General features: G+C 43.4%; 3 protein-coding genes across 8 annotated transcripts; 1 reads left to right on the plus strand and 2 right to left on the minus strand.

Annotated features, from left to right (window-relative positions):
* Window positions 1–346: 346 nt before the first annotated feature.
* Window positions 347–2,058, minus strand: LOC6726621 (uncharacterized protein C18orf19 homolog A). The gene is made up of 3 exons (XM_002107534.4): window positions 1,370–2,058; window positions 1,164–1,309; window positions 347–1,080 (listed from the first exon to the last, which is right to left on the minus strand). Exons 1-3 carry the CDS (start codon window positions 1,792–1,794, stop codon window positions 929–931), a joined length of 723 nt encoding a protein of 240 aa, XP_002107570.1. The 5' UTR covers window positions 1,795–2,058; the 3' UTR covers window positions 347–928.
* Window positions 2,059–2,800: 742 nt separating this feature from the next.
* LOC6726622 (tRNA methyltransferase 10 homolog A) lies at window positions 2,801–4,164 on the plus strand. 2 transcript variants are annotated; one of them, XM_016174274.2, is made up of 2 exons: window positions 2,801–3,334; window positions 3,387–3,613. In XM_016174274.2, exons 1-2 carry the CDS (start codon window positions 2,994–2,996, stop codon window positions 3,601–3,603), a joined length of 558 nt encoding a protein of 185 aa, XP_016040316.1. In that variant the 5' UTR covers window positions 2,801–2,993; the 3' UTR covers window positions 3,604–3,613. The 2 variants fall into 2 exon arrangements, with proteins under 2 accessions (XP_016040316.1, XP_016040315.1); XM_016174273.3 differs by adding an exon at window positions 3,802–4,164 and having other exon boundaries at window positions 2,807–3,729.
* Window positions 4,028–11,067, minus strand: LOC6726623. Of its 5 annotated transcripts, none has more exons than XM_044923547.1 (4): window positions 10,892–11,067; window positions 9,519–9,897; window positions 6,296–6,600; window positions 4,028–5,576 (listed from the first exon to the last, which is right to left on the minus strand). In XM_044923547.1, the coding sequence occupies exons 2-4, from the start codon at window positions 9,599–9,601 to the stop codon at window positions 4,852–4,854; spliced, it is 1,113 nt and encodes a 370-aa protein (XP_044779482.1). In that variant the 5' UTR covers window positions 9,602–9,897; window positions 10,892–11,067; the 3' UTR covers window positions 4,028–4,851. The 5 variants fall into 5 exon arrangements, 4 of the variants coding, with proteins under 4 accessions (XP_044779482.1, XP_016040319.1, XP_016040317.1 ...); XM_016172270.3 differs by having other exon boundaries at window positions 9,519–9,900; XM_016172268.3 differs by having other exon boundaries at window positions 10,828–11,067.
* Window positions 11,068–11,353: the final 286 nt, after the last annotated feature.

Consider the following 11,353-nt stretch of genomic DNA (forward strand, 5'->3'; position numbering starts at 1 on the left):
AAATAAACGCAAAAGCAAAATTTAAAAATAAACATTTTGAAATCTGTTTTATTCATCTCATCGATTTTATTATCGACCAGGGCTGCAATCAAGTGCAATAATATAACTTTATAAAAACAACCAAAATATTTTAATATTTTTGTTTTTATATATTTTTCAATGATTTTACTTATCACTTGTGTCATAACATCATTTATATGATTCAATCCTTCGGAAATAGAATTAGGCACCCTAATTAAGAGTTCGTAACAAAACTAAATTAATAAAACTAACATTTCATTATACGGAGTATACATATGTCAACAATTTGAACCCAATTTCGAGCTATTAGGGTCACACCCAGAACTAGGAGTCTGCTTCTTTTTATTTATACTTTAATTTAAAAGTTAGGTTCTTGTTTGCGACAACATTCTCACATTTACAAAATATATCTATAAATAACTACTACTGAACTCCACGTCCTGCGGCTCTGTTTTGGGTTTCTTTGTGAAATATGATTTGATTTCCTATTGGGGACGTCCCGCGGTTTCGTAACTGCAGCAGAAACTATAAGCAAAGTACATATTGAGCTCCGAGAGTGTGTATCTGAATACGTGGGATGGGATTGTAGGGAATACGGGTATTTAACTGTGGTGGTGGGCGTGTGTGCATCTCCAACTCAGTGCGGTGGCTGCGGCTTCTGCGATCGACTGTGATTCCGGACAAGAGTTATGTTCGTTGAGCACCAGTGCCAGCAAGAACGGCGGCAGTTTAACAAAAAAGACAACAGGTCAACTGCTCGCCGCTCGCCGGCGGCCGGTCGCTGCTGGTCGCCGATCCTTTGGGGCATTGACAGTGGCAGCAGCGGCGGCGGCGGTTTAGGATCTCGTGACTGTGGCAAAGGCAACGACACCGCCGAAGTGGGAATGTCTTTGCCCGTGGCCGAGGATCATTTACTCTCGTCCTTCTCTGCCTTGTCCGCCTTAGCGCTGGCCCGAGTGGCCTTCTTGTCCTCGTACATCTTAATTAGCTCGCTTTTCGAGGGCATGGGCTTAATGTAGCCGTGTTGCACCAGGTACTTAATGGATACGGTGGTGCACCCTGCAAAACGGTTAGGAAATGAAGTAAGTTATGCTTTAAATACTTTAAATTGATATTGTGAAATAATCTGTTCCAAAGCTTACCCAGAGTAAGGGCGTAGCGCAGGGGCGTGGCCACTTTATAGCAGAGATAAGCGATGGCGTAGTGCCCCATATCCGAGCCCTGCACCTTCTCAATGATGTTCTCGCTCAGGTGGACGTACTGAAGCAAAGCGGGCACATCGACGCCACTGCAATAGGAGGGATTTATATAGAGTTTGAACGGGAGGCTTCTGGGGTAGGGTACGTACCTCTTTGACAGGTAGTAAAAGCCTCCAAACCAGCCCACTGACGTGAGCACGTGCACCGGGATGAGCACGTACCAGTACTGTTTGTACATGTGCTTGAACTTGGCGAACAAACCCATGTTAGCCGCCTCGCCAAAGAGTTCGCTGGAGGTAGTGGTATTGGTGGCCTTCAAATCCTTGTCGCCGGCCGACGAGTCGTTAACCGCGGGCGCTGGTGCAGCCGCCGCCGGGTTCGCCGACTTGTGGTTGAAACGGATGTTGACGGTGGGCAGAAGCAGGTTTCGGCGATTCGCGAAAGGCCAGGAATCACTTGCCAGACTTGTCCTGGTCCCGGACATTGTCGACAGGCACCTTGAGTGGGCGCCACTGAACAGCCGCAAGGAGCAGGCGAGCAAGCGCTGACGCGACAGAAAGACCACTGTTGCCATGGTTGAACCTGGATTGGCCAATCCTCTACAGAAATTAAGCAATGTGCAACGTGCCGGGCTGATCCTCGCAGAGTGTGCTCTTCTATTGGCAGCAGCGGCTCAAGATTCACCAGTTGCTTCGTCCGATTCTCCTGGTGACTATTTTACACGCACGTTCCCACGCAGAGCCGGCTGAATTCAGTTCATTAAATATCTTCTGATTTCACCTGGCCTGCTGCAGTCATCGGCCTATCGGTTTTTGATAACTGAGAAAAAGCACTGGATGTTAAGTAACAGGGCTGGCGATAGTAGACATAAAAAGCAAAAGGCTTTTCAATTTTCAATTTTGAGCATTTGCATTTCTCAACTAACGAATTGCTGAGTTGTTTCAAATCTAAATAACCTAAAAGTCTCGCAAATAGCTATTGCTTAAATATAGTACCAGTCTTAAAAAACCAAGAATATATATCGGCTTCACCGATTTAGATCGTATAAAAAGAAACGAATCTTCTTAAACTTTTCTAAACCAAAGGGCTTATCTTGGGATACATATGTATGTATTTATATCAGTTCATCAGAAGGGTAAAGTTAATTTGTTGAAAAATAAAAATCCTTGCTAAGCGATCTCAACATTAAAATATGTATGTTGTTAGCTTCGAATATAAGCATTTGTATTAGCGGCCAATTCAACAGATAAGCCAAGCAGCTCTCTGATGCAAATAACAAATAATAAACTATAGTACAATTCAACAAATAGATGCAAATCAACACTGTTGAAAAAATAATTCCCTGTACAATGCGAATGACTTCTACAGAAAATAACGGGAGTGCCCATCTACTTTATGCATATTTTTCGTCAGCGCATTATAAATTGCGCATATGATCATTGAGACAGTCACAAATAATCTCATAACTGAATAAACACTGTAAGAATTTAAAAAATCCTATATAACTATATAGGAGAATTTCGAAAAATTGTTAAAAATTACGATTGAATACCGGGTCTTCCGCTTAACAGAGTGCTGTTGTCCACAGCACCTGGCTGTTAGGCGCAGCACTCTAAAAACGCTGTCAAATCAGCTGTTGACAATATTCGATTTTCGTAGCCAATTGAACTTTTAAATCCACGAGGGTGGCCAAATCATTCCACTACATTTGCGGCTGACGCAGTAACCTAACACATAAAAAGTAACTTTTAAACCTAGTAACAAGGTCAATCCATGGATACGACGGAACAGGCTTTCAAGGAGGTGGCCCCGGAGATGCGTACCCTGAACAATTGCCCGGGCACAACGCCCGGCACGCCGATGAGCAAAAATCAGCTTAAGAAGCAACGCAAGCTGGCGGAGTTTGCTGAACTCCGGAAGCTGCGACGCGAACGGGAGCGTGAGAAGAAAAAGCAGAAGCGGCGGGAGGCCAAGGAGCTGGGTCTGCCCGTCCGGACGGGCCCCTCCCGAAAGGAGCTAAAGAAACGCCAGGTGGCAGAAGGCGGAAAGTCTGGCCTCTCGGTTGCTATAGATCTGGACTACGACGATCTGATGCAGGAGCGGGACATCGTCAAGTGCGTTAAGCAGTGCCTTCGCATCTACACCATTAATCGGCGCAGCCCACAGCCGGGCAATCTGCACTTCACAGGCATCCGGAGCAACGGTCAGATCCACGAGTCATTCAAGAAGAACGAAGGCTGGGAGAACTGGCACGTGCAGTACTACTTCGATCGCGGGCACACCGATGTTTTCGAGAAAAGCCAAATGGTATACCTCACCTGCGAGTCGGATCGGGTGCTGGACAAGCTGCAGCCCGGCTGCACCTACGTCATCGGGGGCCTAGTGGACCACAATCACTTCAAGGGCCTGTGCCACTCGAGGGCCACGGCGGCGGGGCTGACTACCGCTCGCCTCCCACTCAGCGAGCACGTAGACATGAAGACGAGGGCCGTGCTGAGCACCTACCATGGTAAGGGGTAGAATTTGCATAATGTTGTCTGAAAAATGTTTATATATTTATATATATTTTTATTTATTCCAGTGTTTGAGCTGCTGACCAAAGTTGCTGCCGGTCAGGACTGGACTGCGGCCATTCTGGACACGATTCCCATGCGCAAGGGAGCCAAGGCGAAAATCACAGACAAAAAGGAAGGATTGGGTCAGGATCTAGAGCTGAATCATAACTTGGAGCAGCAGGACAAAAAACAGGAAGCTGAGTCTGAAATCGAATGTTATTCTTTGGACAGTTGACGGCAGTCGACATCGGATCTTGAGGTCTTTTTGATTTTTATTTCAGTTTTTGTTTTTACAAAATCACATTTAGTTTTGTTTCGCAATTTAAATTATAACTTATGTATTTTAGGCGCAAATAATATTAAGAATACAAAGAAAGTGTGTTACTGCATTTATGTTGTACAACGCACAATGATGGCCAGCGCAGTCGCCAGAAAACGGATAGCGTCTTCTAATTTTGTATAACGCTGAAATGATTTGTGCACGTTATATGGCGAATACGTTTTCAGACAGCGCCGAACCAAATCTCTTCATGGTTTCGTCTGCGTTTTTTATTTGCACCTTTTTGGTTTTTTAACTGCTGCGTCAATCTTTTGATTTGGATTCATAAGTAGCTAACGCCCTCACAGCGACATCAAAATAAACCCATACATATAGGTAAGTGTAAGTGGATCTGTGGTATATGTACAAGTTGCGTGCCGTCGCTCGTTGTTTCTTTTGTTTGAGGTCAGTAGATAAACACACACAGGACAAATACAAACTAAAGTCATAAAGTAAAATAGTAATAAGCATAGGGTTATAAAACAAAAAAATGTACAAAGCAAGAGGCAGAAAAACAAAAATGGGGAAAACTTTTGGCTTAACTTTAGGATGATTAGTTTAGTATATATGTAAGTATATATAGCACTAGTGTGTAGCAAAATATATAACTGATCTCTACCAGGGAAAATATAACTATTCCATTCGTTGGCGCCGTCTGTCTGTCGATTTGTTGAGTCCTATTTGTGTATGCATATGTATGTTAAGACATTAGCTTTATAATACGACAAATCGAGCCGATCGCCGATTGATCCAATCTTTACTTAAAGTCATCCGATTCGAGTATCTCAAAATCGCTCTCGTCCGACGAATCCAGGGCGGTGACAATACGCTGCTGCTCACGATCTCGACTTGCATCCGTGCCATAGCTGGTACCGACTGCAGCAGCACCACCTGCTTCCCAGTGCACCAGGCCGGAAACAAGGCTGGGCAGGAGCTTCCCGCTGTTCGCCAGGAGCGCCTGAGCCTGCGTTTTCACGGCGAGGGCCACAAGCTCGCCGGCGGGATCCGTGCCAGCGGTAATCTGACGCAACTGAGGGTTACCAGCGGCATCTACGGTGTTGTGATCGGGGAACTGCAGCCCCTTTGACAGGCTTTCCTCCGACGAGGAGGAGGTGGTGGACAGCGACGAGTCACGCTTGAAGTGACCTTTTCGGAAGTTCATATCTTCGCTCTCTTTGGCCAGCTGCTCCCGTGGCTGCGACTTCTCCTGCCTCTTGGGCGCCAGCGGAGCTAGTTCATCGTCTTCGTCTGTGGAATGCTCGTCAATCTCGGGTATTGCATCCGGAATGAGGAGCTCCGACGGTATATCGTCGCTGCGATCGTCATCGTCCTCGTCATTCGCATCGGTGGGCGAACTGATGGTGGCCACATCGCTGGCCCGCTCCAGCACAAACAGATTCGACTCGTTCACATCCGGCAGGAACTCATCCTCTGCCTCGGCTTCCAAGTTGTTGTAGTTCAGCTTCTCCGACCACTGAAAGTCTGGAGAAACAAAAAAATATTTAATTTTAAACTATTATAACAATACAAAATAATATTACTTTTCTTTAATTTGTTTATATTTGTAAACATGCCGCAATAAGTTTGCCGTTTTTGTTTGGTTTAAGTGAGTACTAATAGATTGATTTTTAATTTAATAAAACAAATAACAAATATAACAAGAGAGAATGCTATAGTCGAGTTCCCCGACTATTATCAGATACCCCTTACTCAGCTATTCACACTAGCGAAATTAATAATTTTTCTGGGATATCTATCGAAAATTGGCGAATAAAAAGAGAAAAAATTTAAAAATTATTCAAAAATTTGGGCGTGACTGTTGTTGTTCGTGTAATAAGAGGCGTGACCCTAGTGACCCTAGAGATTTTTTGGTATACCGCTACAAATTGTCAAGACGAACAATAAAACGAAGAAAAATGCAAACATTCTTCAAAAGTGTGGGCGTGGCAGTTTTGGGAGGCTAGTGGGCTTTAGAGTGGGCGTGGCAACATTTGGAAAAGAACTTGCGCTGCGCATATGTCTGTGGATGCTGCATGCTTAATCTCAACATTCTAACTCTTATAGTTCCTAAGATCGAGACGCTCGTACGGACAGACGGACATGGGCCAGATCCACTCGGCTATTGATCCCGATCAAGAATATATATATACTATATGGTCGGAAACGCTTCTTTCTACCTATAACATAGGAGGGCGACTCACCCCTGTGCTCGATCTTCAGCAGCTTGAAGGTGTACTTGGTGGAGACTAGTGCGGAGACGACCAGGATGGTCAGTACCAGCATGGATCCGGAGATAAGGTGACCGAGCACTGCGAGGGTGCCCAAGCAACCGCTGCTGGCCAAGCAGAACATGCTGGGACTGCTGTGGCGCCAGTCGTCGATCCTCTGCCGCCAGGTGTTGATCTTGCCGCGCAGCTCGTCCGTAGGCACAACGCGGAAGCTGCAGCGCGTCCAGTAGATCCAGTAGCCAAGTAGTCCCAGGAATAGCACGCCCAGCGGTCGGGCCCTGGAAAGATCACAGCGCACGTCGAGGTGGTAGACTTTTAGCGGATATACTCATAGCCTATGAAAGATGAGGCCGAACTACAAGAGACAAAGGCTCGAAAACTACTGCCGGAGATAGCCCGAAAGCTCGATGATGTCTATTACGTTTGGAAATGTTTAGGGTAATAATTAATGACCGCTATCTAGTGGCGAAACATGTTCTAGCAGGAAGCAGAAGCTTACCAAGTTCCAATCCCAAAAAATGAAGCAAAAGGTGGTCAAACCTGGTCGGTTGACCGAGCAACGTTTTTTCGGACATTTTGTTTCATTTCACGTCAGAACGCTTCTACAGTGCGTATCAAGACTGTAAGGCCAACGCACGGCAGTTCACAGCTCTTGTGCCTCCGATCGTTAAGCATAATTATTGAGAATATGTGTGTATATATTAACTCTATTATACCAACGGATGGGAAATTAATTTGAACTCATTTGTAAAGTCACTTCTAGAATTTCTTGCAATTGTAATCTGCGGAGTTTATAAGACCTTATTTTTTAAAAACCCCAAAATGTATTTACAGTAACGTTGGTTGCGTTTTTATTGAAATACCAAATTAATAGCGAGAGCATGATTTATTTGGTTTCTCGCTTCTACTACTGAATCGCACTGCTGCCGCCAACAAGTTGTGCAAAATGAAAACGAAAGGTGAACGTTTAACGAATTCCAGATAGCTGACGAAGGCAATGATCGCCCGGTCGATTGGGGTTTCTCCCCTGCGGATATTCAGGTTCTGCCTCTTATCGAAGCTATCGAACTACGCGCTACCAACCCAAAACAGGAGCGCCCACTGTAGCAGTAGTTGGGCAGACAATATCAGCTGACTCATAAATTATTCGAGCACAGCTTGGTTCTAACTAACAGCATCTTGAAATGAACTCCCAAACCTTCCATACACTGGGAAAAAAGCCTTGAAGTGCAGTACACTCCCAATAGGGTTATCAAAAGCACTATACAAACATGTATGTTCATTATCAGTTTTTTTTTCTGCATTCAAAAAATGGCATCGACTGGAGGTTTTTTTGAGATCGAACTAGCCACATGAATTTTCCCCAGTGTGTATCGTATCATATTCCACCTGGCTCCATCGTGTGTTTTTGTTTTCGTTTGACTTTGCTGTGCCCTAGTGTTTGTTTGTTTGTTTTTTTTTTTTTTTATTTTTTTTGCTCGCCCTACGAAACGCTGACGACTTGTTTTGCTCTTGAAAAGCGTCTAATTAATTATCTCGCTGTTTCTCTGCTAATTCGCACTTTGGATTGATGTTGATGGGAGGGGGCGGTGCGTGGGGACGTAGACGGCAAGTTTTGGAGTGGTCAGTGGTTTTTCGGCTCGGACAGACCCTCACAACTCATGACACTGGTGCTATTGTTGCCTTCCGATCGTTGTTGTTTAGTAACTGCGGCTGAGAGCAGCTATTGGGGCACAAGTAAAGAGTCTAAAAAGCAGAAAGCAAATATAGCGCAATTGTCGCGTTTAGATACGGAAACGGAGAGCGTTAAATGTGTAAAAGTGGACATCCGTCCAAAAGCACGGTTAATAGGTTGGGCAGATTGGTAGAAATATGTATGTTATTATATGAAATGCTTGGGCAAGACAATGTGCACAGGAGGTTACCCAAACAGTGGCAGGAAACAGTAACAATTGGTAACAAATAAGATAATAACACAATTTGCACAGACAGTAGAATTTTATTCGGAGTACTCTTATCCTTTCGAATTCTCGAACATGACAGTGTGAATCGATCTAACTGAATTTAACAAACACAAACCCATATTGCAAATACGTTAGCCAAAATTATCAGCCGTATAGAGTTGCATCTGTGAAACGGCCGCGTGCATTCATGCTGTGTATTTCATTTTATTCTGTTTTGGTTAATTGCGCCACACAGAACGCTCTAAATGGGCGGAGGAGTGGTCGGTGTGCATGGGCATGGAGTGACATTTTTATGTACTAGTGAGTATTTATATAAAGCAAGGACGGCGCAACGGGGCGAAGGGCGGGGCCTTTCAGTCAGCTACAACGAAGGTGTAGGCACGTACAAAAGATCGCCGGCATACACAGAGCAACGTACAGCGGAGCCCAAGTCAATAGAACTGATTTATAATCAGCAGAATTGAACGGAAATTGGTACACTTTTTATCAGTTTAACAAGTGCGCAAAACAACAAGTTATAATACTACTTTTAAAAATTGCCCGGTCTGATAAATAAACAGCAATCATGTTTAGTTGCACAAGATGTGGATATTAAAAAAAATATTTTTTTTAGTTGCAATAAAATAAAATATAAATACCAACTTAAGAAAGAAACACAATCTAAAATCCAAATTTCGTGAGCTCTTTAAATATGTGCTCTACGATCTTGGCCATAGCTGTATTTGGATGGGCATGTGCATGCACATAAGCTTCATTTCGGTGCGCTTTTACATATGTGGAACAATCTTTGTGTGCGCACATATATTCCGAAAATAAAACATTGCAACTTTCAGCCCGAAATTGGCCACGCAAAGAGGTTCTTTCTTTCCTACCTACAGCTCCACAACTTGTCTTGTGTCACCGACCATATGATTTTACGCAGTATATTTTAAATATTCACTTTTCTGCGCAGCTTTCTTTCAATGGGAACGAGAAATTCGGACTCGCACGACCCGATTAAGATGTACATAATTAATTGCGTAAAGCATTTATAGGCCTTAATGTGAAACCATATACTTGCCTCTATTTATAAAGATTACTGCCTTACTGAATTGAAAACAATAGCGCCTCGGCTTTATGAATATGGACTTAGTAAGGTCTTAAGACTCCCATTTATTGATTCGAGGTCAGTTTTCGAGGAAAGCTGGACCAAGTAATGACAACATTCTGGATGGATTGTTACTTCGACTTACCATGCCATTAGGACGACTGTGACCACGGATGCCGCTATGCAGTGGAACGTGGACCTTGACGGACGGGGCAGGACTTGGAACATTTTGTATGAGAGTAGCACCAAGATAGTACTTTGCGAATCGCTTTTGTGGACTGCGATTTCGATTTTCGGCTCCCGCGGTTGGCGGACTGATTTCCTCTCTGCTCCGCGATTTTAGGCGACTTTCGATTCCGTTTCGCTGTCAAGTTTCCCTTGTTGTACGACACAATCACTTTACCGTTAGGCCAGGTTCTCGGTCAGCTGTGCGTGTGTTCTGAGTAACTGTTATCGGTTTGCTATCTTTGCTTTCGTCCTTCCCCTCTTTTATTTCATCCCTATGCTTTGTTGAAAATGCGCGACTGCTGCGTAGAAAATAAAATAACAATATTCATATGTAACTGTTGTATGAGCAATATTTCGGAAACATGACAATTTACCAAAATGTTTTTGTCATGTTTTTCTGGCATTTGAGGGCCTGTCTCACTCACACAAGCGCACTTGTTTTCACAAACGGAAAACAATTAAGAACAAAAAAAAAACTGCGTAGTGCAGCATGGAAAATGTGACATTGGAACTGCGGCTTTTCCACCAGTGATTAACCATTTAACTCGAAATACTTATTTTATCAACTTATTCCCTTGTTTTGCATCAATCATCGCTGATGTTGTTGTTTACTGCTTGGCTTACCGGCTGGTTGCGAGTGAGATAGCACTGCAGCGTGGGAGAGGACGATGGCAAGCATGTGGGAGAGAGAGGGGAGCGCGTGGAATAATAATAATAAGAACGGAGCCAAACACTAACGCCCAACTGAGCAGCAACAACAGCCACACAAAAACGTATAAAAAGCAAGTTGTTTGGCCTTCGATGTCTTTTTCAATTGCGTCGCAGAATGAAACACAAAAAAAAAACAATACAGAAACACATCACACTCAGCGTGTGTATGCATATGTACACACATATGTGCGAAACTTGGCGCTTTTTGTTTTTGTTTTCCTTTACACTTTTACCGTATTTTTATGAAGGAAAGGGATAAGGAAAACGGTTAGGGGTAAAAATTACTAGTATTCCACTCAAACAAAAACAGAACTGATAAAACCTACTGTTGCAAAAAAAAAAATTTCACTCCCATCTCACGCACACACACACGACTGCATCTAAAATGCAACTTTAAAAAAAGAAATCAGGAGCAATTTAAGCCGCAAATAGTTCATATTTTAAGCACAACTCAGTTTTCCGCACGTTCTTTGCAAAAACGATTTTAGATCGTTTTGTAACTAGATAACACACACCTAACATATGCAAACAGAAGTTACGAACACAACACATCGACAAGCTATAACAGAGCTCGCCTACTTTTCGCTATAGCTGGTGGTATCCAAAAAGACTTTCGAAAATATTATGCTGACTCCCGAATTCCAAGCAAATTCGATCGCGCCACAACAAAAATCAGCGCAATAAAAAACACATCCAGTTAATGTGACCCCGTGCACGGCGATGGAAAATACCATCCGGCGCAAATCAAATACCACAGCTTACCACACCAGTTTCGATAACCACCTACTAAACTGTCGGGTTCGACCTGCTGTTTCACCTTACTTTGTTAAATACCAATAAAAGCAACATTTTCGCAGAATATTTCTTTAATTTTGACAAGATTTTGAAGCATACGAAATACACAATATAAGTTCCTGAACACAAATTTAAGCCACCGTTTTCTCAACTTTAATTGTGAAAGAAATGAAAAGTTGTTGCCCTATTTATCTGTGCATTTCTTAAATGTTTACTACAACCGCTCCTTTCAAATGTGAGGTGACA

This window comes from Drosophila simulans, chromosome X (assembly GCF_016746395.2).
Source record: "Drosophila simulans strain w501 chromosome X, Prin_Dsim_3.1, whole genome shotgun sequence".
NCBI lineage: Eukaryota > Metazoa > Arthropoda > Insecta > Diptera > Drosophilidae > Drosophila > Drosophila simulans.